The sequence below is a fragment of the Phytophthora ramorum genome (genome assembly GCF_020800215.1).
Source record: "Phytophthora ramorum isolate Pr-102 chromosome Unknown Phyram_PR-102_s0001, whole genome shotgun sequence".
Lineage (NCBI taxonomy): Eukaryota > Oomycota > Peronosporomycetes > Peronosporales > Peronosporaceae > Phytophthora > Phytophthora ramorum.
This window is the reverse complement of record NW_027150647.1, coordinates 3,174,442-3,199,017: the sequence shown is the minus strand read 5'-3', so window position 1 is coordinate 3,199,017 and position 24,576 is coordinate 3,174,442. Positions and strand designations below refer to the sequence as shown.

Genomic DNA, 24,576 nt, shown 5'->3' with positions numbered 1-24,576 from the left:
GCTTGTCGCTTGCAGCTCCCCGACTGTGTTCATAGCCGCTGAAGCCATCATGGACTGGTATAAGCGATTCGGATCTCTGGAGACCTGGCAGTCTGACTGTGGCACCCATTTTCGCAACTCGGTGTTAAATCTGCTTAGCAGCCGGTTGAAAAGCAAGCAGGACTTCACGCCACCGTACTGTCCGTGGGTCAACGGCACTGTTGAGCAAGTGAACCGCGATGTCCTGCAGGTCCTCAGAGTGCTCCTTATGGAGTATCAGCTGGACACCAAGGAGTGGCCATATTTGCTTCCGGTAGTCCAAGCTAATTTAAACCACACGGAGCTACCATCATTGGGTGACAAGGCTCCTGTGGAGCTTTTCACGGGGTTGCCACCATCTAGCGCACTGGATGTGATTTGGAATCCGCATCGTAGCCACGACGACGAACCGATTGCGGTCGATCTGAGCAAGCCGGCCATTGTGAAGTGACTTGATGAGCTACGCCGCAGCCTCCAGGAGATGCATAAAGAGGTTGCGGACATTCGAGAGCGCCGTCGACTACAGTAAATGGCAGCGAAGAAAGGGGCCCCATGCAACTTTTCGGAAGGAGATTTTGATTTATGGTCTCGGGTGGATGATCGACTACCAGGGAACAAACGCATGGTCCGTTGGGTCGGACCTTTCAAGGTGATTGATGCCCTCTCGCATTGTTCATCATTGAACACCTCATCACCAAAGCCCGCGATGGTGTACACGGTTCTCGTTTGAAATTCTACGCCGACTCAAGCCTCGATATCACTCAGGAAATGATGCAGCACGTCTCCAACCAAGGGTTTCTCCTCAACGTCGAGCGATTCTGCGGCGCACGCTACAATGACGAGCTGTCGCGCTGGGAATTGGAGGTATCGTGGCAAGGTTTGGAGGATGCAGAGAACTCTTACGAAGGTCTCGAAGAACTGTTCAACGATGCGCCAGCCAAAGTGACTAAGTACGATGCCGAGAGCTTTTCCGATGGCCTTCCTGCCGCAGTTGCTGCTCTTCAAGAGTAAGCACGGCTTGGGGGGCACTGTGGGGATTCTCACAGCCATGCTCCTCCTGCATCGCATGCATGCAACACTTCATCGACTACCTACATTCCTTGGCTGCAAGAACAAACAAGAACAACCACCACCAGCATTCCGGAGAGGTTGGCAAGCTCGAGCAATCGAGACCAGCACTCCGTGGCACCGCACCAGCACTCTGCAGCCAACTGCCGGAGTAAACAGCACAGCGTAATCGACATGTATTCTGGCAGCCCAGAGCGGCTCCCTTCGGGTACAGGGCCACACCCAGGGCACTACATATAGAAGACGAGCAGAGAGGATTGAACCGATTCGGATAAGCAAGACAATAGCAGACACAATTCAATTTGCAACAAAACAACAAGCAGCACCTGGATTTGCCATAGACGGAGAGTTTTGCAGCTTTGTCATCAAGTTTGTTCGTGTCAGTAGATGGTTGTTGTTGCTGGAGCTGTGCTTCCGTCGGCGAAGGCTTTTTCGCCAATTGAATCCATTCCGCGAGTTTTGCTATCATTGCTTCATTTCCTGTTGCTGCATCCGCCGCTCCTGCGCCAAAAGATTGTTTGTTAGCATATTTTAAATAGTGTGACTCGCTCAGACCCTCACCGATGGCTAGCACGTATAGCTGAGTAATTTCAGCACCCAGCTTGTCGTCCTTAGGTTTTGTGGGATCTGAGGTCTCGCTGCCTCCACCTTTGGCACCCGTCATCTCTAACAGCGACTGATAGCGTTCCAATTGCTCCTGTAGCTCACTGAGTTCGTCTTCTTTCGAGTTCATCCGATCTGTAACCCACACTAATTCACAAAACAGTGCCAATACGTACAACCGTCATCAGCAAGAACTACATATTGCGAACTACGTAACAATCTCCAGTCCTTACCGTAGCCATCGCGAATACGCTCGATTTCTTGGTCCTTTTCGTTGGTCACAGCGAAAAGCTGCTCTTCCTTCTGCCGTGCAGAGTCACGTTCTTCAGTCACAACCTGCAACTGGAGCTGTAGTTCTTCCTCTGCCTCTTCGAGCTCTTTCACACGCTTGGCAGACTCAAGCAGCGCCTGCTCTGCTTGCCGTGCCTTTTCCTCGCTGGTAGCAAGCTCTTGTTCTAATGTCAGCGCTTTAGCCTCCATCTTCTCCAGATCGGCTAGACGTCGAAGCTCGTTCGTCTGTGCCTCCAACAACAGCCGATTCCGATTCACCATTGTTTGTACTAGCACTGTTCGATCCATCTGCTGCAGTTGACTGAGGTTGAGCCTGTACTTCGGCCTCTACTGCCTCGGCTCGTCGTCTCCAACTGTCGAGCTCAGCTCCAGCAGTGCTGCACTGCGCTTCCAATCTACCTGCAGCCAATTTGAGTAAAGTCTCGGCCGCCAATGTGCGTTCGAGTTCTTGCTTCATGCGATCATATTCGTCGTGAAGAGCTCTAACTACAGCTTCACCCTCCGCCGCTTTAGCTTTCAGTTTTGCATCTGCCTCGGCTTCATTCTCCATAAGTGCAGCTCGTGCTTGCTGAAGGAGTGAATACTGACTAACTCATAGCTCGTCTGCGGACTTATAGCCGTGGGCCCGCCTCTCTCTCTCGCTTCGCTGCGCTGCGATCGGGCGCGCCGGTGCGCGGCCTATCCCACCCCGGCCTCTAAGTCCTCGACTCGGCCAGGCGCAGTGTCTGAAAAAGAAAAAAAAAAATCGTTGCAGCGCTCGCCTTGCTCGCTCACTTAAACATCCCCGCCTGATCGGCGGGCGTTGGTAATCAATGAATTCACACAGCGACCGTAAGCATAGTTCGCGATGAAGTCTTCTTTGTAGCCCTTTTCAATTGGCTAAAAACAATATTATATCCATTTCCTATTGATTGACCTATCTCGCTGCCTGACCTGGCAAGTAAGTTTACGAAGACGAACGCTGTGTTTACGAAGATTCGTGGCAGGTTTTCTGTTTTTTGAACACTGGTCAACGATTTGACCTCTCTTTTCACTGCCGGCAAACCCGATTATGATTGTTCAGGGCGTCATCCATACTAAAGCATTGCGTTAGCTACACGTATCTGATAAAAACTGGGCAGGTGCAAGCGTGTTGGCGCTGTTGGCTAGGCAACCTGCCCTCACTGAGCTCCGCGCTGACAGAGGCCCGGGGCTCCGGCTCGTTCGCCTTGCCTGCTTACCAACAAAACTTTGCAGCGCTGAGCTCACCAACTCATTCTTCAAAACGCTTCAAGCCTCGCACACCTCGGCAAGAAACCAACCAACCAACCACTCCACTCACCACCACCACCGACCATGACATCCACCAAGAAGACGGTTCTCATCACGGGCAGCACGCGCGGCATCGGCCTCGCCTTCGCTGAGCACTACATCAAGGCTGGGTGGGACGTCATCGGCACGGCGCGCGCCAACAGCAACACGGAAAAGGTACGATACTGTCGAAGGAGGTATCTTTCATCAACCTTTATGCTGGTGAATGTACTTACAAGGCTGCTTACACTGATCTCACTCGCAGCTGGCAGCGCTCTCCCCTTTCAAGATCGTCACCATGGACACGAGCGATGAGGCCTCGATTGTCGAGGCGGCCCACCAACTCGAGGGCGTGGCCATTGACCTGCTCATCAACAACGCCGGAGTCTACATCCCCAGTGAGCTCGCGTCTGGTACCAAGAACTCGCTCATGCGCCAGTTCGAAGTGAACGCTGTCGGACCGTTCCTCGTATCGCGTACACTGCTCCCCAACCTGGAGCTCGCGGCGAAGACCCGCGGCAATGCTTCCATCGTGCAGGTATCGTCGTTCATGGGCAGCATCGGTAGCTGCACGAAGGACACTGCAGTCTTCTTCAAGGAAGCAGGCTACGGATACTCAGCGTCCAAGGCCGCGCTCAACATGGTCACTCGCTTACTGGCAGTCGAACTGCGCGAGAGCAACATCGTGGCCGTGACGCTGCACCCTGGCTACGTGGACACTGACCTGACCGAGGGCAAGGCCACGCTGAAGCCATCGGACTCCGTGGCAGCCATGACCGACCTTATCACCAAACTGACCCCCGAGAGCACGGGCAAGTTTTTCAACCTGGACCCGCAGATCCCCATGTCGGAGATTCCGTGGTAAGGCGGTGGACTGATGCAGCAGCGCAAAAGGACAGCACCCCCACTTCAACATTTGCATGAACCTTAGTAGGAGCAGTGTGCTTGGTGCAATTCGTGAGGACGTGCCACAGTCTATTCGTGCTCGCACTACATGTACATGTAGTGAGGAGGCAACTAAGGAACCGAGATACCTATCAATGATCAACGCAATACATTTAACTTTTACAACAAGACTAAACAAGCTCGTCGACAGCAATGCAGTTCCAGCCGACGATCGGGTGAACTCAGTTAGTACGCTCAATGGCATCAGCCAGTTCACTCCGAGCGAAGTTTGCGGTACCCCTTCTGGGCTGCAGCGCCCGTGCCACCAGTCCCGGTACCAGACGTCGTGGCGCTCGCACTCGCCTTGGCGCCGCCGTTCTGTGCTGTAGACGTGCTGCCGTTCCCGTTTGTTGTAGCGGTCCCACCGGTGCCAGTGCTAGCACCGAGGTACCGCAAATTTCGCTCGGAGTGAACTGGCTGATGCCATTGAGTGCCGTTGGTGAGTCTCGGCAAGCCTCCGTTGGAAACTTCATTGCTGTCGATGAGTTTGTTTACATTTTGTTAGTCCTGTTGTAAAAATAAAATGTGTTGCTTTTTCTTTGACCATTGATTTCTCGGTTCCTTACGTGGCACCTCAAAAGCGCTGATGATTGCCAAGAGCACAACGAATAGTCTGCGACTCTACGTATGCTAAGAAATTGCACGATGCAAACCAAACGGTGAAGTGCGATGTCGGCAAGCACTGCTGCATCAGTTCATCGCCTTACCACGGAAGCTCCGACACGGGGATCTGCGGGTCCAGGTTGAAAAACTTGCCCGTGCTCTCGGGGGTCAGTTTGGTGATAAGGTCGGTCATGGCTGCCACGGAGTCCGATGGCTTCAGCGTGGCCTTGCCCTCGGTCAGGTCAGTGTCCACGTAGCCAGGGTGCAGTGACACGGCCACGATGTTGCTCTCGCGCAGTTCGACTGCCAGTAAGCGAGTGATCATGTTGAGCGCGGCCTTGGATGACGTGTACCCGTAGCCTGCTTGCTTGAAGAAGGCCGCAGTGTCCTTCGTGCAGCTACCGATGCTGCCCATGAACGACGATACCTGCACGATGGAAGCATTGCCGCGGGTCTTCGCCGCGAGCTCCAGGTTGGGGAGCAGTGTACGCGATACGAGGAACGGTCCGACAGCGTTCACTTCGAACTGGCGCATGAGCGAGTTCTTGGTACCAGACGCGAGCTCACTGGGGAGGCCGATCCCGGCGTTGTTGATGAGCAGGTCAATGGCCACGCCCTCGAGTTGGTGGGCCGCCTCGACAATCGAGGCCTCATCGCTCGTGTCCATGGTGACGATCTTGAAAGGGGAGAGCGCTGCCAGCTGCGAGTGAGATCAGTGTAAGCAGCCTTGTAAGTACATTCACCAGCATAAAGGTTGATGAAAGATACCTCCTTCGACAGTATCGTACCTTTTCCGTGTTGCTGTTGGCGCGCGCCGTGCCGATGACGTCCCACCCAGCCTTGATGTAGTGCTCAGCGAAGGCGAGGCCGATGCCGCGCGTGCTGCCCGTGATGAGAACCGTCTTCTTGGTGGATGTCATGGTCGGTGGTGGTGGTGAGTGGAGTGGTTGGTTGGTTGGTTTCTTGCCGAGGTGTGCGGGGCTTGAAGCGTTTTGAAGAATGAGTTGATGAGCTCAGCGTTGCCGGTCCTTTGTCAGCCCACCTCGCAGCTTACTCCGGGCTGGTCGCCAGGCATAAATGGTCGACAACGTCAACGCGCTTGGACCTGGTGAATCAATCAGCCAGCTAACGCAATAGGGATGACGCCCTGAACAATCACCAGTTGGGATTGTTACACGTGATCGCATCGCTTGCAAGCTGAAAGCAGTGAAAAGCGAGATGGAGACATCGGCCAGTAAGTACAGAGAACAGAGAACTTTCCCTAGGAGCCAGGACTCTTCGTAAACACAGCGTTCGTCTTCGTAAACGTACATGTACTTGCCAGGCAGGGCAACGAGATAGGACACCTTTCCATAATCACTCGACCGAATAAACACACTTGCCGGTCGGATGAAATTCATCGTACGTGGCTGACGTAATACACAGCTCAGTTGTTGGAATGATGTTCAGCCATAGAGCTGCATGTACACGGCTTTGGGGGCTCGTAGACACGTTTCTAGTCCGTTAAAAATAGACAAGGTGACCGAATTAGTACTTAAGTAAGTCGGTCGCTGTACTGCAAGATCTTGACAAGCGTGATGCATGCCTAGACGTGCCGCAGTAGAGTCATACCAGTAGTCCCGCAAACGACCTACATGTTACCACGGGAGCCTGGTGCCGTTGAAGTGGAAGAACTTGCCACTATCCTCTGGCGTTGCCTCAGTAATAATCTTCGTTAGGCCTGCCACGCTGTCCTCGGGGGTGGTTTGACCAGTGTGACCTGTCATGCGCGTCACCACATATCCAGGGTGCAACGCCAGCGCGATGATCTTCTCGGCCTTCAGATCGGTGGCCAAACTCGAGTTCACCATGTTAAGAGCAGTCTTGGAGGCACGGTAGCCGTACATACCACCCGAGCCGTTGTCAGCGATGCTCCCCATGCGAGAGCTGACCTGACCGACCGTGGCTGACCCACTCTTGGTAGCCGCCAGCTTGAGATTCGGCAGGAATGCCCGAGTCACGAGGAAAGGACCCACCGTGTTGACTTCGAATTGCTTCATCATTTCGGCCTTGGTGGTCTGGTCGATGCCGCCTCCGCCGCCAATGCCAGCGTTATTGATCAACAGGTCAATGGGCTCGTCTTTGAGCTGCTCGACGGCAGCGGCGATGGACGCCTCGTCGCTCGTGTCGATCTGGACGATCTTCTCCAGTTTGAGGTCCTTGAGCTGTCCACATTGCAAAAACAAGGGGTTAGATGAATTTCCTAGCAAAGATTAACGTCTCAATGTTTGACGTACGTCAGTAGCACTCTGCGGGTCGCGGGCGGCGGCGATAACCTTCCAGCCGTTGGACACGTAGTGCTTGGTAAACGCCAAACCGATGCCGCGGTTGCTGCCGGTGATTAGAACGGTCTTGGCACTCATCTTGATTGCAAAAGATGGGTACACTTGCTGCTTGGAGGAAGGTGTGCTCGCTTGGAGGTGGTTTGGAGAATGAAGAGGTGTCGTAGGCGCTCGGGTGCGCGTGGTTCGTCAACACCATCCCTCGACGTCATCGTGGTTTACACCGGTGAAAGTGATACACGCAATCGGACACGCGTGCAACCAATCACCACCATGATGATCAAGGATAAATAAACGAGGGCTTGACGGCCATGCGTGCCAACAACGCCTTTGGTTCAAACGCTATGCAGTAGAGCTATTGGAAGGTGAGCACGGCTCCTTTGCACGTGGTATTTTACGGGAAGGACAAGTACTGTGTAGTTTGTATAAAGTACGTTAGAAAACCAATTTCAGTAAGTACGACTAGGAGTTCAGAGCACCACGCTGAACTTTTGCTCCACCGAAAAACATCCCGATCCGTGTTTGACACGAGACACGTACACTTGCAGTTCGATCTCGACCCTGCCGAACTTGCCTGACGTCGTTGCTTCACGAGCACCAAAGACTGTCCAGCCAGCCACCAGCAGCGTCCACCAGCGTCGAGTGCTCTCATCTTCGTGACTTCATGCGCGCAAAGACCAACAACAGCAATGGCGGTCTGCACTGTCTTGGTCTCACCGGGAGTCACACGAGCTGCTACAAGGACCGGGCGCTAGAATACACTGTAGTGTTTTCAATCAGAGAAAACGGATTCACGAGCTCTTGGCGGAGCTGGACAAGTTGTCCAAAACAAAGCTCGAAGCCAGCGAAAACGACCACCGAGAACAAGCAAGGAGCGACGTCCACTCAGCCGCTTGAATACACGTTGAAAGGCATTCACCGCTCGGGCGGAAGTACAGTACAGTACATGCACCTGCAGTCACGCGCCGGAAGCAGCAGCGGGCATCAGTCACCACCTTTGAGTCTGCAATGCGACAACATCACCCAAAGGAAAGTCATAATCAATCGGCTGTAATGCTAGGCAAGGCGCGATCGTCTGCAGAAACAGGAACCTGAAAGTGACCGGAGCTGGTAGAGACGTGATCTGCCAGAGAGATCCACGTGCACCTTTGCGCGTGCAATGTCTGCCGGTCGGTCTCCGAGGAGCAGTAGCTCATTCCTCATTTTTCCTTGACAGTCCAAGCTTCACCAAGTTTGTTCTGGCATTGACAAGCCCCAATCCGTGTATTATGGTCTCCTACACCCAAGTTTCCAAGGCCGCGCTTGCACTTCTGGCGCTGCCTGTGCTCGCCGCCCAAGCCGGATCCAGCACTTGCGAGCTCACGGACTCCGACGCCTGCGCCATCGACTCCCTCACCGCCTCCGGCGACGACGGCAGCGTACTCATCTACCCGGGAGGCGACACGCGCTGCGCCTTCGACGACTACACGGACAGCGTGACGACGTTCGAGTCGGAGTCGACGTACTTCTTCCAGGTGTTCCCCGCGGCGACCCAGGACAAGTCGAAGCTGCTGCTGTTTTTCCAGGGCGGCGGCGCGTGCGTCGACAAGTACACGTGTGACTTCGCGCTGCAGTGTCAGCTGGGCGCCAGCTCGCTCATCACCACCAAGGCGTCGGTCACGGACACGGGCATCATGAACCGCACGCTGGACGGCAACGTCTTCAACGACTACAACATCGTGTACCTGCCGTACTGCACGGGCGACCTGTTCGTGGGCAACAAGTACCTGGAGCCATACGAGAGCGTATACAACCAGGCTCTGGGCAACCAGCAGTGCCTGGGCCAAAACCAAGGCATGTACATGAACGGGTACAACAACACGATGGCGGTGTTGAAGTGGGCGTTGGCCAACTATCCGGACCCGGAGCAGATCGTGGTTGGCGGCTACAGCGCAGGCTCATTGGCCGCGCAGATGTGGTCGGCGTACGTGGCGAACACGTGGGAGGTGGAGTCCAAGTCCACGAAGTTCCAGGTGCTGGCGGACAGCTACGTGGGCGTGTTCCCCGAGTACAAGGTTCCTGCGAGCGAGCTGATCAACTACTACGGCGGGTGCGGGCTTGTCGACTTCCCAGACAGCATGGTTGCTGAGTGCGAGGCTGAGACTGCGTCGGCCACGGACATGGTGAGCTCGTTGATGAACGAGGCTCCGAACGGCGAGTGGCTTTTTATTGATAGTATCGCCGACAAGACTCAGCGCAAGTTCTACGAGTTGGTGTTGCTGGGTATCGCTGGGTACCCGTTCACGACGCTGCTGCCGGCAGATGAGTTCTACGGCAACTTGACGGAGATCCTTGATACGTATTCAGCGTTTATGAATGTGACCCGCTTCAACATCGACAGCGATCAGCACGTGTGGTTGACTGGCAACACTTACGAGAGTGCAGCGGATCTGGGAGGTGAGCTGCTTGGCGATGTGCTAGCCGCTTGGTTGTCGACATCTAGCAGTTCGTCCAGTGGCTTCCCGGTGGCTTCGTCAAGCAGCTCGTCTGTGAGCTCGTCGAGCAAATCGTCAACAAGTTCGTCGGTTGGTTCCTCTGTGAGCTCTTCTAGCGGTTCATCGCTGGGCTCTTCGAGTGGTTCGTTAAGAACGTCGTCGAGCAGCAGCAGTTCCAAGGCTGCCTCATCGTCTTCAAGCAGTACCAATGCCCCTGAGTCGAACAACTCGTTGAGTAGCAGCAGCTCGAAGTCCTCGTCTTCATCGAGCAACGCTGTCCCTACGTCGACCCCAGATGCCACTGTTAGCACGCCTACGTCGACGCCGATATCCACAGCGAGCACCCCGGCGACAACCGAGCCCACAGTCGATATTCCTACGTACTGCTAAGCAACAACTAAATTGTTGTGAGTGGGCATACGAAGCTCAACTACATGGTCTCCACAAACTTTAGCGATAAGCTAATTTACCAGTATAAGCGACAGAAGCAAAATTGGTTGTGAGTTAACCGTCTTTGTCAACCCGAATGGCAAACCCACAACAAACTGATACCCAAAAACGGTAGTGACGTTAGAAAAACCTGTCTTGAATCGGATACAGTCACACCTCTATAAGTGACGCCCGAGCTGTCTGATCCGAGACGTTGTTTCATTTAGAGATATGAAAATGGCTACATTCACATTGGTGTTAAAAAGGTATCCAGTGATGTCTGCCGCCGCCGCTTCCCTACTTGGTCTCTAGCTACCATTGTCAAGGTCTGTATCATTTCCAGTTCCCGCTTTGTATCCCCTTCACACTGGAATAGAAACGAAGAAAGCTCCATACAATAGGCGAGTGCTGTCGATGCTGGCACAGGGGGTTTGTCGTTCTCGTCGTCCACGTCACCATCCACCTCTTCAGCATCATCGTCATCGGCATCGCCTTCTGGGAGCTCGTCAACTTCAACGTCAGAATCAATCTCCAAGTAATGGGCAACACTATCGTGGGCGCTAACCCCCTCCAGCATGCTCACAATATCGTTTACCACACTTTCTTCAGCAGCCAACGCATACTCCCCTGCCTGGCGGAGCTCCCCCCAACAACGTAGCGTCTACGATCCTTGACTTCACTCAGCAGTTGCGTATGCAATCGGCCGTCACATCGCCCCAACTATCGCTGCTGAACTGGATTGCCTCGAGAAGGTTCAGTTTCCGCTTTAAGTCGCCTTCCATTGCGTCAAGGCATCAGCGGACAAATCGATGACGGTAGCGTGCCTTAAACGATCGGATAATGCCTACAAATATAATGTCAATCAGTAAGTTCACCAAGCATTAGCCAAATATGTCAGAAAGCTTACCTGCATTTGGCGTACATTTAGGGAGTTCCCCGACCCTCCGGGGCTGTCAGTTAGAGAATAAGAAGGGTTTTAGTCAGTTAGATAACTTCTTTAGTGAAAGTCATATAAACTCTTTTGCACACAGAGACGACAACCAGATAAAGAACGCGTAGTCAGGCAGTTAGGGAGGTGTGATTGTAATACAGCGAAACAAATTCAGGTTACTTCGGACTCGAACGCTGTTCTGCTATTCAATCTAGCAGAGAGGACCCGAGAGGTGGAACTGAGACAGAATGGAGCACATCAACTCCTTCAATGCTTGCAGCTGATGAACCACTTGTTCCTGTGGTGATTGCTGAGAAGCAGGCTTCGAAGTCTTCGGTGCCGCCGTCCGTACCTTAGTCGGAATTGGACTCGCCGCAGGGACAGCCTTGGTCGGTGCCGAAGTTGGTGCGGACGTCGTGGCTTCCGGGGTCGAGGTCGGCGTTGCAGTCGTCGCCTGAGGCGTTGAAGAGTAAGAGAGCCACGAACTAAGCACATCGCCAAGCAGCTCACCTCCCAGATCCGCTGCACTCTCGTAAGTGTTGCCAGTCAACCACACGTGCTGATCGCTGTCGATGTTGAAGCGGGTCACATTCATAAACGCTGAATACGTATCAAGGATCTCCGTCAAGTTGCCGTAGAACTCATCTGCCGGCAGCAGCGTCGTGAACGGGTACCCAGCGATACCTAGCAACACCAACTCGTAGAACTTGCGCTGAGTCTTGTCGGCGATACTATCAATAAAAAGCCACTCGCCGTTCGGAGCCTCGTTCATCAACGAGCTCACCATGTCCGTGGCCGACGCAGTCTCAGCCTCGCACTCAGCAACCATGCTGTCTGGGAAGTCGACAAGCCCGCACCCGCCGTAGTAGTTGATCAGCTCGCTCGCAGGAACCTTGTACTCGGGGAACACGCCCACGTAGCTGTCCGCCAGCACCTGGAACTTCGTGGACTTGGACTCCACCTCCCACGTGTTCGCCACGTACGCCGACCACATCTGCGCGGCCAATGAGCCTGCGCTGTAGCCGCCAACCACGATCTGCTCCGGGTCCGGATAGTTGGCCAACGCCCACTTCAACACCGCCATCGTGTTGTTGTACCCGTTCATGTACATGCCTTGGTTTTGGCCCAGGCACTGCTGGTTGCCCAGAGCCTGGTTGTATACGCTCTCGTATGGCTCCAGGTACTTGTTGCCCACGAACAGGTCGCCCGTGCAGTACGGCAGGTACACGATGTTGTAGTCGTTGAAGACGTTGCCGTCCAGCGTGCGGTTCATGATGCCCGTGTCCGTGACCGACGCCTTGGTGGTGATGAGCGAGCTGGCGCCCAGCTGACACTGCAGCGCGAAGTCACACGTGTACTTGTCGACGCACGCGCCGCCGCCCTGGAAAAACAGCAGCAGCTTCGACTTGTCCTGGGTCGCCGCGGGGAACACCTGGAAGAAGTACGTCGACTCCGACTCGAACGTCGTCACGCTGTCCGTGTAGTCGTCGAAGGCGCAGCGCGTGTCGCCTCCCGGGTAGATGAGTACGCTGCCGTCGTCGCCGGAGGCGGTGAGGGAGTCGATGGCGCAGGCGTCGGAGTCCGTGAGCTCGCAAGTACTGGATCCGGCTTGGGCGGCGAGCACAGGCAGCGCCAGAAGTGCAAGCGCGGCCTTGGAAACTTGGGTGTAGGAGACCATGACTGATCGAGTAGCTGGAGAGCTTGGTGTGAAGGTACCAGTTGAGACTGGTGGTCCTGTCGAAGGCGTGAGCTCTCGACGGAAGAATGGAAAGTGAATTTCTCCTGGAGTCGTAGAGGGGGTAGTGCTTGAAAGTTGAGACCTTCCCTAGGCCAGGCGATGTTGGTAAATTCAATCGTGGTGAGCTGGCAAGATTCGGAACTCCTCTACCGACTGCAACTTCCCTCGTCTTCAGGATCCTTTGGTGACAGCGAGTTCGCCAGCAGTAATGCAACGCGCATCGAGATGATCAGAACATGTCAAGCTTTCCTGAGACCGCGTATGTTTTCTAGTCGACCGTCGTCCATTTGCCGGATTCAACAAGGGATCACCTGGGATACCGAGCATGTTATGCTGGTGCTTGGTCGACCAACAAGTCTGACAGAGCACTGTCAGCGTCAGTCTCGCGTTCAGCTCAACGCTCGTGGCCAAGGCGTGTGCGTGATCGTAGGAAGTAGGCACCCCGAGCAAACGTGACTGTGCACACGCACATCTTTGAGCAATTGACCACCTCGCTCGATCTCGACGTAGGATGCATGTACAATGCACGAACACGTATTCACCCACAAGTAACAACGGCCTCCTCTAGACTCAAGCACCCTTGCTTAGGCAAGTCTTACGGCTTTGCACTGGTAACCGAGCCGATTGATCGCTTTGATATTTGATCTTCCTTCCAAGTAAAGCAACACCTTTCTTTTCCTTAGACTAACTTGCCGCTCTGTTGGACTGAACGTGTAGATGCTGGAGTCATGGCTGTGCGGCTTTTGGATTCCAGTCTCAGCAAAGGCTAACGTTTCCCTAGAGGATCTGATGAGCCGAAAAATGTATGCTTCCTTTTGGCGTTTTCAACTTGAACGAGTGATCAACAATGTATCGAACACAATTGATTAGCGAGCTATGAAAACTAAGTTGTTGCTAGCTCAACAGCTCCACTTCCTGTCTCCGCAGTTTAGTTGTCCAACTCGTTCTTGGCTTGGTACGCAGGATAATCGTTGTAGAATTTGCCGCCGAGAGAAGAGTTGTAGTAGACTTCGTGGCCAGCCATGGGCTCGACCGGCCAGTCGTACTGGAATCGCTCCGCCAAGTCCGGGTTGGTGATGTACAGACGCCCGAAGCCAACGAGATCAGCAGCTCCGCTACGGACGACTCCTTCAGCGGTGTCGCGCGTGTAGTTGTTGTTGGCGATCACGGTGCCCTTGAACGCCGTCTTTGCGTCAAATGCGGTGAAAGTGCGGCTTTTGTTGGAGTAGCGTAGGTGAGCGCAGTCACCGTCCAGGACGGCAACATATCCCAGATTGTGCTTGCTCAGCTGCTCCATCGTGTACTTGTACATCTCGTAGTTGTCTTCGCTTCCCATGCCACCGAAGCCGCCGTTCGGGGACAGACGGACGCCAATGCGATACGACGGGAACACCGTCTTGAGCGCCTCAACAAGCTCCAGAAGGAACCGCGCGCGGTTCTCAATCGACCCGCCGTACTTGTCCGTGCGCTGGTTGGTAACCGATTGCAGGAACTGGTCGATGAGGTATCCGTTGGCACCGTGAAGCTCGACACCGTCGAAACCCGCTTCCTTGGCGAGAACAGCCGACTTGCGGTAGTCCTCCACCACACCGGCGACCTCTTCCGTCTCCAACGCACGCGGAGTCTCGTAGCCTGACGTTTCGTAGTTGGAGGTGCGAGTGTGACCGCTCTCGAGGCGCAAAGCCGACGCAGACACGACTTCGCCCTTCTTATTGAAGCTCGAGTGGCCTTGGCGGCCCATGTGCCACATCTGCATGAAGATCTTACCTCCCTTCTTGTGGACACGCTCGGTCACACGCTTCCAGCCTTCCACGTGGGCGTCTGTGTAGCACGCAGCAGCATGGTACCATCCGTAGCCTTGTTCCGACACTCCCGTTCCTTCGGAAATGATGAGACCTGCACCCGCACGCTGTTCGTAGTACAGCTCGTTGTTCTCAGATGGAACGCGGTCTGCATTGGCGCGTCCACGGCTGAGAGGCCCGAAGACGATGCGGTTCTTGAGCTCGAGGTTGTCCCCGAGCTTCAGAGGCGTGAAGAGCTTGTAGTCGGCAGTGGAGACCATTGTTTCGAGGTTGAGGTGGTGTGATGACGGTTGGTTGCTTGAAGGCAAAATGGAGAATGGACGAGCTCCACGACTCAACTGCGATCAGCGAGAGCTGAAGTTCACGACATCGTCTCGGTTGAATCGACACTCGATGCTGGTTTTCTCCGCTGCAATTGGCTGAAGGTGCTTTTACCCCTCATAAACCGGTCGCAGAGGTTTGTCAACACGTGTGTCGAGTAATCTCAGCGTTTCTACCGTATTGTTTCGTTTTAACGTTTTAACGCTGTGTGGAATGCATTTGAAATCCTGGGCAGGTTCGTCTTCGCAGCTACTTCGAAGTATGTGGCTTGTACCCATACCAGCTTGATGCCTGCACAACAGAAGTATAATAGCTTCTTGACAAAACCTTCGATGTCGTTAAACGGGAACAACGCAATCGTTTCCGTTATATTTTTACGGGACACAGACTCGCGGACGTCAACGTTTTCTGCAGTAGGCGACACCATTAGCCAAGTGCAAACGTCCACATCGACAGGTTGCTGGACAGAAATGGCCATGTCCGTTTACCAGGGCAGCTCGGGACCTTGGAAGTCGTAGAACTTGGCGGTGTCCTGGAGCGTGACGCCGGAGAGGACCTTGGTCATACCGGCGATGGAGTCCTCGGGCTCCACGGCGCCGTGGCCATGGTTCAGGTCGGTCTTGACGAAGCCGGGCTGCAGCACGACGGCGGCGATGTTGTCCTTCTTGAGATCCATGGCCAAGTTAGCGTTGATCATGTTGAGCGCCGCCTTGGACGCGCGGTAGCTGTACATGTCGCCGTTCGGTAGTTTGTGGTTGTCGTAGTAGACCTTCTTGAGCGGCGCGAAGGCTCCGTCCAGGTTCACCTCGATGCTCCCAAGGATGCTCGTGACAGATGCGACGATGGCGAGACCGGTGGCGTCGGCAGCCAATTTCAGGTTGTCGTGCAGCGCGCGCGTGGTGAGGAACGGACCCACCGAGTTGATCTCGAAGTGGCGCATGAACGACTCCTTGGTGGCGGTGGCGTACGAAGCTTGCTCCAAGATGCCGGCATTGTTGATGAGCAAGTCGATGGGGATGCCGCTCAGCTCCTTGGCCATCTGCGCAATGGAAGACTCGTCGCTCGTGTCCAGCTGCACGATCTTGAACGGCGAGAGCGCCTTGAGCTAAAACAACGAGGAAAGAGGAGTTGGGTTAGTAAAGCAAAGAGTTCTCCAGTGCAGAGGGTGAGTCCGTACATCGTGAGCCTTCTCCACGTCGCGTGCCGTGCCAATGACCTTCCAGCCAGCTTTGGTGTAGTGCTTGGCGAAGGTGAGACCGAGGCTGCGGGTGGCGCCGGTGATGAGAACAGTCTTGTTAGAGGCGGACATCGCTGGGTGAAGTTGGTTGCTTGGAGTGTGAGGCTTGCAGGTTGTTGCAGAATGAGCTCTCGCTCGGCAATGGATGCCGCTCGCTCGCGTAAACTGACGGCGAGGTGATCCGAGACGCTTACGCACCGAGCTCGGCCAATCACGGACGTATAAGCATAAATCTTCAACGCACGAGTCTGAAGTAACACCCCCTTACAGTAATAAATCTCCATTAAGTACTATACGGTGTGCACCACATATCCAGTAGCTCATATTGGCTCATTTACAGAATCTTAATGGCGAAGAGTGGCGGCGATGGGGGCTCGTCCCTCGAGTCGCTGGCGAACAACGCGATCGCGGCCGGCTGCTTGCAGGCGGTCATGAGCATGGTGCACCCGGAGCTGGTCAAGTTCGTGGCCTTCCAAAAAGACCGGGTGGCCCGCAGCGACGCTGAGACGGAGCGCAGCGGGGGCAGTTCTTCACGTTACTTCAGACGTCGCGACCGCGGTTCCAAGCCCACAGAAGGCGCCGAGGGCAGCAACCTGAGCCCTGAGCAGCAGACGGATCTGTCCTTCCAACTCAAGTTCCTGCGTCAGCACTGGCACAGCCACCTGCGCTTCTACGGGCTGGACCGGGAGCTGCCGGCCGTCGTGCAGAGGGCGCTCGTGTACCGCAACAAAGTGTCCCACCAGAGCCACTTGACGCTGGCCCAGTACGAGAACGCAATCGCCACGTTCGAGCGACTGGCGGAGATCATCGAGTGCAACGCGCTCATCCGACAACAAATTCGGGATCTGGTAACCAAACTATTGTCATTTTCCTCTTTAGGACAAGCTGCAGGCTCGAAAGAGCAGCTAGCACCAGCAGGAAATAACCCCCAGGTGAAGCAGAAAAGGGAGAGTCAGCCGGACCCGGTGTCCGTGACGCCGACGCCCCCTCCAGCGACGCTGGACCAGATCTTGCAGCATAATTACTTGTACGAGGAGGAAGACCCGTTGTGGGTGGATCTGAAGCTCATTGGCAATGACTATTTCAAGGAGGAGAACTATACCGAAGCCATCGAGGCATACTCGCAAGGCCTGGATGTCGCGCCGAACCAGGCCGTGCTGTTTGGCAACCGAGCCATGTGCTATCTACGGCTCAAGGAGTTTGAGTGTGCGCGGGAAGACGCGGAGGACGCCATGGATGCCGATAATTACGAGAGTGTCAAGTACTACAGGCTGCTGTCAGAGGCGATGATGGGCATGCAGGACTATGATGAGGCCAAGGAGGTCTGTACGGAAGGACTCGAGCTGGACCCGAAAGACGCTACTCTTCTCAGTAGACAACGCGCCGCAGAGGCGATGATTGAGAAGGAAAAAAAAGCTGCTGAGGAGGAGAAGAAGAGACGTGAGCAGGAGGAACGCGCAAAGATCAAGGCGGCTAATGCAGCTGCGGAGGCGGCAGCGAATCGAATCCAGGACGAAACACGGCCCGGAAAAAGCAATTCCAAGTCGAACAAGAAGAAAAACAAGTCCAAGAAGAAGGCGCCAGAAATGGAGCTGGTGCGGATGATTAACTACCAGGACGTGCCTGCAAAATGGATAGAGACACATACGCGCGGCTCTCGACGGCTGGAGATATATCAGCAGGGCATGGAGAGTTTGGTAGTAGCTGCGAAGGCACTTCTTCAGGTCACCGACAGTATTGGAACGCCTGGCAGATCGAAGCTCCCGTTGAACAGGCTGGTGAAAGAAGGCATGCTGAACCTCCGCAAGGCTGGCGAAGCAGGGGTTGCTGAGGCCTGGTTTCGCCTCGGAGTGCTTTACAGTAGCTCAGTGCGCAAAGGCATGCCGCTGACAGCCGACCCTCGCGAGATGATGGAGTGCTTTCACAAAGCAGCAGCGCTGCGTCCTTTTATCAAACCGCCAGGAAACCGCGTATTCCCTCATCAAGGGGTAGCCGAAGCCGAGAACGAGCTGGGAGTGTGTTATCGTGATGGAATTCCAGCTCCTTTCGTGCAGGCGGATCTGGAAAAGGCGTTCCAGTTTTTCCTGAGGTCAGCCGAGCACGACTACCCTGTCGGCCAGTATCATGTTGCTGTTGCATACTCCACTGGCAGCGGAACAACTGTCGATGCGTTTGCCGCGCGGATGTGGACGTCGCGCGCAGCACAACACGGTCTACCTGAAGCCCAGCAATACCTTGCTCAGCTGTTTGAAAAGGGCTATGGCGGGAAACGGGATGAGCGACAGGCTCGGGAATGGACCTTGGCGGCAAACCAGAACCGCCTCACCGATCTGTTAGTAAGTCATGATTTTGCTGATGTGGGTGTCACTGCAATTGGCGGTGACGAAATCGCGGACAAATTCGCAAACAATCCTACAGTCTCACAGCGTGGAAAAGAAGTTTTTCAAGCGTTTTACGACGCGTACTTGGACGAGGATAGTGCTGGTAGCGGCGCTGAACCTGGCGATATTGACTTCGACGATGACGACATACAAATTACGAAAGTTAGCTCGTACACGCCCAGGGCTACATCTTCATCCGACCAAATGTGCTGGTCAGGCATTTACAGGCCACCTTCCGCTGTCATTGATGCTGAGATCCAAGCCCGCGCTAAAGCTGGAGGAATCATGGCTTCAAAGTATCTTGCCTCCGAGAAACTCCTTGGTAGAGTGGGCGACCTTCTCGTTGCTGGAGACATCAAAGCGGCCTTACGAGATCTGAAGAAGGCGGATTTGATCTGGGAACGGCCGAAAGGAGTCTTCACGACGGCAACAAGCTCTACCGACTTACTGCCAAAGGTGCTTAAAGAGGCTGGAGTGAGTCTTCAGCTGAACGCTAGGGATAGTGATGCAGCATACGTCGTTGGCAGGTGGGAAATGTTGAGTGACCAAGACATTATTTCGCACTGGAAGCGCTGCGTGAAGATGCACCCGAACGAGGCCGCTTTCCATTTTTACCTTGGTGCTGCGTATTTGACGGTTGAACTGTACAACGATGCGATGGACTCGATGGAAACAGCTCTGGCAATTGAGAAGAAGCCCGATTGGCTCTACTGGTTTGCTTCTCCCATGCTCGGTTTGGGTATGATGGATTCTGCTGTGTCGGTTTTGAAAGAATACGTGGACACGTATCCCCCCGACGAGCGATTTATGCCGGATGCGTACTATTCGCTTGGCGCGTTGTACTTGAAACAGTTCAACCACGCCATGGCCACTGTTTACCACGAGCTTGGGCAGATGGCAGAGTCTGTTGCTGTCCGTTTCCCCGCTTTTCACCCGCGAGTTCTTATCGATATCCCCAAGGAAACACTTCGTTCTGGGATGAAGAAGAACGGGTACATGGAGTCTTCTGTGATCGCTAGCGTCTTGGCGGAAAACATGGTCGAGTGTGGGTTTTGCAAGTGCATGATTAAGCCTACGCAGTTGCTCGGCCACAAGCTATCCAAGTGCCCGCGCCGTACTGTTGTGTGCCAGGATTGTAATGATCGCATGGTTTTTGATGCTCTCCAAGCTCATCGACAGGCCAAACACCATAGCGCAGCCAAAAGCAAGGGGAAAGGAAAGGGGAAAAGGCGTGCCCAACCAGTCCCTGCACCCAACGCAGCGGCTAAGGCCAGCGACACAAACTCTGCGATCAAACAAGCTGGTAAGCGGGACGTGACCATGCCAAAGTTTCATTTCGCTGGTGCCATTCTCGAGATAACGAAAGGCAAAAGCAGCTCCAAGCACACGGTGTTCACGCTGAAGACGGCTGTTGGTCAGCGCTGGACACTTCGAGTAAATCACAACTCAGAGCCAGGTATTTCGAAGGCAATTGATGGCGCCGCTGTGGACAATTCGATGCTGGTGTTTTGGCGTCGTTCTCCGTCGCTGGAAATGATCGACCGGCGTGCGCTCACTGTGCCCATGGATGGCGAGAAGCACGGGCAGGATGTTACAATCTACGTTCTGAAGTGCTCGATCCAGTCACTGGCCTTTGAGCGATGCCAGCTGCGCCACAACACGTACGTGGAGAATGGGTTACTTTGCTCTGCGTGCAACATCCCGCCCTTTCCCGGCGAGAGTTTTTCGGGTTGCAGTGCTTGCAAAGCGGTCAAGTATTGCTCGCGTGACTGCCAGCGAAGTCACTGGAAGCGTATTCACCGACACTTGTGCCCGAATGCAGTGCTACTCGGTCACTGCACTACGATGAGTGAAGACGTCACCCCAGACGAAAGAGCGGGCCCCAACGCGAGCAAGACTGCTAAAAAGCAGCAGCAGCCTCCAGCTAAGCAAGTCTCCGTCACCAGTAGGCATGAGGAGACTGTCTACGTCGAGAACACGCTGGAAATCTTGGAGGGCATCTTGGGCACAGTGAAAGCCAATGGGAACAACACGAGCTCTGATGTCGCCGAGTACTACATGCTGCCTCCGCGCGATCCTTCCCGCCCGGGCAATATCTCGGGCAGCTTTCGTATCTTCCACCGAGGTGCGCGCGCAAAGGAGCTCGTGGCAGAATTCTGCATCGGCTACTTGATCTCGGCGCCTACGTTGCTGCAGCAGCAAGAGCTGCACTACTTCTTCCAGATCCCGCCACACAACCCACTGAAGCTGAAGCACGATGCGACGGAGGTGTTTCTGGACAAGTGCAAGGCGCACAAGGACGATGCATCCGGCCGCGGCTTCCGACTCGCGATGGAGCTGCCGCTTGCTTCCTACTCCCTCCCGGCGACCGCCGAGCTGCTCGACTACCTCCTTTCGAACACCAACCGGTACCTGTCGTGAACGTGCCGTGTGAGCTACCTGGTAATGCGAAACACGACACAACGGGTGCGTTTGACTCGAGTTGTTTATCTCGTCTGCTAACCTACTGTGGCTCCTTAGAGATAGCTGTTCGCGAGCAGGTTTTGAGCTTCACGCACCTCCTCTTGTAGCGACAGGTTCCCGCTGGGCATGAAGGCAGCTTCTCGTGTCATTTTCACGGCGGCGTCTCGGTCTTGCAGCAGCGTCATGAGCGAAGATGAGAGGTCCACGCGTGACTCCATCTGGAAGATCCGGCCGTCCGCGCTCACGTGGGAGAAGACGGTGAAGCTGAAGCTGTAGGTTTTGCCGACAAGGTGCTGCACGAGTTGTTCGTCTGTCAAAATGTGCGGGAAAATGTTCTCGATCGTCAGGCGCGAGATGCGGAGCGTGGTGACCCCCGTGCTCTTGACGACGTAGACCGCTTCGTCTCGGTCGCGCGCTGCCAGTGAAGGGTACGTCTTTGCAGCACCCTCCATGGGGAAGAGCTCCAGGAGATCCGCGCGGAAGTCCACGTGCGTGTGCAGTCGCGATATCAAGTCCCATTGCTGCATGAACGCCGTACGGCCGGTGAGCTCCGGCGTGATGATGTCTTCGACCAGGACCGACCGCACAAAGTCCTGGATCGTCCGGCAACTTCCGGTGTCCATGGTGACGTACCCTCGTCTCAGCAGCTTGTGGTACGTCGACACGAGCTTCAGTGCGCCGGCCTCTGCATTGTGGCGAGCGACCAAACGCGACGCCTGCTCCAGCGTCAGTTTGCGTTCCCATTCCTCGGCTCTTCGACGTCTCTCCTCTTCGTGAGCGCGATCGGATCGTCGTCGTAGAGCTGCGCACTGAGCTTTCCTGGCATTGGCACAATTCCTTGAGCGGGTCACCCGAGGGTCGAACCTGTTTCGAGGTCGGGCGATAGCTCCACGCGGGACTTCTTCGTCTTCGTCGCTGCTGATGAGCCAATCATCCGTGTGGCGTAGTCGCGCCCTCCGCTGGGCAGCTCTCCCAGCACACACGAGCATGGCTTGGAGATACCAACACACGAGTAAGGCGGCTTGCCAAGTGTGAACTGAGACTGCTATGGAGAGTGTGGGTTTGGCGCCAGCAGTGCTTGCTCGCTAGCGACCAGTACAGGACCCCAAAGACACGGGCAGACACCCCGACGGTTGAGTATTTTCCAGGGGGCGTCTAGCCACGTCAACTGGTGCCGGAGCGCTGGCCAGGTGGTGAAGCAATGGACTGTACTGTGCCGGAAACCGCTGAGCTTTCAACGTATTCCGGCCTCGAAGATGCATACAGCAACTCTTATGATTGTGCTGGCCACGCGTAGCAGTCTCGAATCTGTTCAGCCCTGTATAACGCAGCGCGATGCAACAGCAACTCGCACTTGCCACGTTGCTCAAACCCGTAAAACTTAGGTTCAGCGCGTCGTGGACCCAATACTATTGACTCCAAAACTATTCCAACCAAGAGCTATTACTACACGCACCAGTCCTGCAGGTTGCCAGTCTGGATCAGGCCGTGAGGATGATCCGTTTTCCGACGAGGAAGGAAGCTCTGAAGTTATTCTTAGTTAGGCACGTAGGTGCGACAATGTTAGCAAAGTCGGTATGGCCCACGAGGGGTCATTCGGCTTTTCGCATCGCGGACAAAACATCTCGAGTTTCCATCTTCTTCTCCAGCTTCAACCTTTCCTACCCAGACATTATCATGTCCTCCGCTCATGTCAGCGTCGGTGATCTTGCATTTGTGGGACCGATGCACGTTCCAGCGCTGTCTGAGTTTTCTTACGTTCGCGCTCAGCGTGTTGAAGGAGATACCGTGCATATAGCAACTGTTGGGGCGGACGACGATGGGGACGGCCTAGCATTGACAGCTGCAGCTGCCACGATAGGGTTACGTGTGGTGGAGGCGTCGGAGATTACTCTGCTACCAGGTTCCTATGTCGGTCGTCTTGTGGCGTTCGTACACCAGAATGGGCCAAATGCCGGTACTTGGGCCTACGGGGTCGTTACGCGTTATGCTCATGTTAGTGGCAGCTCGCTACTTAGTGTGTTGACTGGGGAGGCCACCGTGCGTGTCCAACTAAACGATCCACCGACATCAATAATCAAGGTGGACCCCGTCAATTATGTCCTCCAAGCCGGAGCATCCATATCGGACATGGTGCTCAACTCCAACGAACTACTCCTGCAACAAGACATGATTTGTGGCGTGTACCGCAAGCGTCTTAGTGTGATTCCCCCCGAGGTTCGCGCCCTGTTGCCTGTTCCGTTCGAGCCGGAATGTAGCGGGGCTACACATTCGGTTCACCTCCCACCTTAGTGCAACATGCACTAAGGCATACATTCAGGTGACCACCACAGGGTGGTCCACATTCATAGCAAAAGGCATATGACTGGTAGAAAGTAACACCTTTCTACCAATGAGAGTCATTCAATAGATAGGGGTTCTGCCAGCCATCCAATGGCAGAACCTCTCATTAGAAATATCAGTTTTAGGAGGAAACCCCATTTACAATCAATACAGTTCTCATTTACCACCAAAGCTTCCGTTTGGTTCATTTATCTAGGTTTAAGTATACTTGTGGATACAAGTATACTGAACTTAAGTAAACTACTCCTACGCTTCCTCCTACACGTGCGCACACGTGTAAGCTTAAGTAGTGGGTCTAAGCAGACCCATTACACCTGGTAGCACTTTGTAGTCCGTCCAACGACCGACTAACACGTTCGTATGGAATACGAACGCGGGGCTGAGAACCTGCCCTCGGACAGTAACATGTCCGTGGGTAGCCCAAACACGTCTGCAACGCATGTTGCGCGTGCAGACTGCCCCCACCTGTCGGAACCAGAGTGGGAGGCCCTCCAACGACTGTCAACAGTCATTGGGGAAGCGGCGGTAGCAACGATGTTGCGAACGCTATCACCGACGGAGCAACACGGTGTTGCTCTGGGTTTCATCGTGAAGGAACAGCGTGAAACCGCTGCTCGAACTTCGGTGTCGCCATCGGCCACACCGCGCGTGGAGTCATTGAAACTCCACGTAAGCAGCTACGTTGGAAGAGAGGGCGAGCCTCTCCTCCGTTGGCTTGTCGAGGTCGACACTGCCATTACGGCTCGACGTATCGTCGACCCGTTGTCGAAGGTTGCGTTCGCCATGTCATGTCTTGGCGGACGAGCGAGGAGTTGGGCGTACGGACGCCGACTCACAGATCCTACGTGCTTTAGCACGTACGAAGAGTTCAAGGAGGAGCTCAAACTAGCGTTTGAGCCCCCGCAAAACGAGTTCCGATCGAGGGCGGAGTTCCTCGATCTGCAACAGGGCAAGCATGACGTGCATGCTTACGCCCAAAGAGCACGGTACTTGGTCTCAAACATCGTGACCAACCCGATCGACGAGGCGACAAAGGTCGTCACGTTCATGAAGGGCCTTAGAGATGGGCCTGTGAAGACCTATTTCTTCCGAGAGCATCCCAATACTCTCGAGGCTGCAATTGCGCTCGCAATGCAAGAAGAGTTTGCGGCAGGCTAAACTGCATGTGAACGCCCCGCGGCTGATGCCACGACCGGTGGTAAGGCCGTCGGGAGGTCCCGAACCAATGGACCTCTCGAGTGCGACAGCTGCTGGTTCCCAGCAGCGTCGTGGATCAACGAATGTGCGTTGTTTCCGCTGCGGAAACATCGGTCACTAT

The 24,576-nt window shown here is 54.8% G+C and overlaps 7 protein-coding genes across 7 annotated transcripts; 2 read left to right on the top strand and 5 right to left on the bottom strand.

Annotated features, from left to right (window-relative positions):
* Window positions 1–1,109: 1,109 nt before the first annotated feature.
* On the bottom strand, window positions 1,110–2,268 carry KRP23_758 (uncharacterized protein; the record flags this gene model as incomplete). Its single annotated transcript, XM_067892680.1, has 4 exons — window positions 1,110–1,122; window positions 1,413–1,587; window positions 1,648–1,836; window positions 1,923–2,268. The coding sequence occupies 4 exons, from the start codon at window positions 2,266–2,268 to the stop codon at window positions 1,110–1,112; spliced, it is 723 nt and encodes a 240-aa protein (XP_067751321.1).
* A 6,139-nt stretch (window positions 2,269–8,407) lies between these two features.
* On the top strand, window positions 8,408–10,003 carry KRP23_757 (uncharacterized protein; the record flags this gene model as incomplete). The annotated part of the gene is made up of 1 exon (XM_067892669.1): window positions 8,408–10,003. One exon carries the CDS (start codon window positions 8,408–8,410, stop codon window positions 10,001–10,003), a length of 1,596 nt encoding a protein of 531 aa, XP_067751320.1.
* Window positions 10,004–11,184: 1,181 nt separating this feature from the next.
* Window positions 11,185–12,651, bottom strand: KRP23_756 (uncharacterized protein; the record flags this gene model as incomplete). Its single annotated transcript, XM_067892658.1, has 1 exon — window positions 11,185–12,651. One exon carries the CDS (start codon window positions 12,649–12,651, stop codon window positions 11,185–11,187), a length of 1,467 nt encoding a protein of 488 aa, XP_067751319.1.
* A 988-nt stretch (window positions 12,652–13,639) lies between these two features.
* Window positions 13,640–14,773, bottom strand: KRP23_755 (putative 12-oxophytodienoate reductase 11; the record flags this gene model as incomplete). Its single annotated transcript, XM_067892647.1, has 1 exon — window positions 13,640–14,773. One exon carries the CDS (start codon window positions 14,771–14,773, stop codon window positions 13,640–13,642), a length of 1,134 nt encoding a protein of 377 aa, XP_067751318.1.
* A 545-nt stretch (window positions 14,774–15,318) lies between these two features.
* On the bottom strand, window positions 15,319–16,143 carry KRP23_754 (C-factor; the record flags this gene model as incomplete). Its single annotated transcript, XM_067892635.1, has 2 exons — window positions 15,319–15,939; window positions 16,012–16,143. The coding sequence occupies 2 exons, from the start codon at window positions 16,141–16,143 to the stop codon at window positions 15,319–15,321; spliced, it is 753 nt and encodes a 250-aa protein (XP_067751317.1).
* Window positions 16,144–16,418: 275 nt separating this feature from the next.
* Window positions 16,419–20,873, top strand: KRP23_753 (Small glutamine-rich tetratricopeptide repeat-containing protein beta; the record flags this gene model as incomplete). The annotated part of the gene is made up of 1 exon (XM_067892623.1): window positions 16,419–20,873. One exon carries the CDS (start codon window positions 16,419–16,421, stop codon window positions 20,871–20,873), a length of 4,455 nt encoding a protein of 1,484 aa, XP_067751316.1.
* Window positions 20,874–20,968: 95 nt separating this feature from the next.
* On the bottom strand, window positions 20,969–21,904 carry KRP23_752 (uncharacterized protein; the record flags this gene model as incomplete). The annotated part of the gene is made up of 1 exon (XM_067892612.1): window positions 20,969–21,904. The coding sequence occupies one exon, from the start codon at window positions 21,902–21,904 to the stop codon at window positions 20,969–20,971; it is 936 nt and encodes a 311-aa protein (XP_067751315.1).
* Between the last annotated feature and the right edge of the window lie 2,672 nt (window positions 21,905–24,576).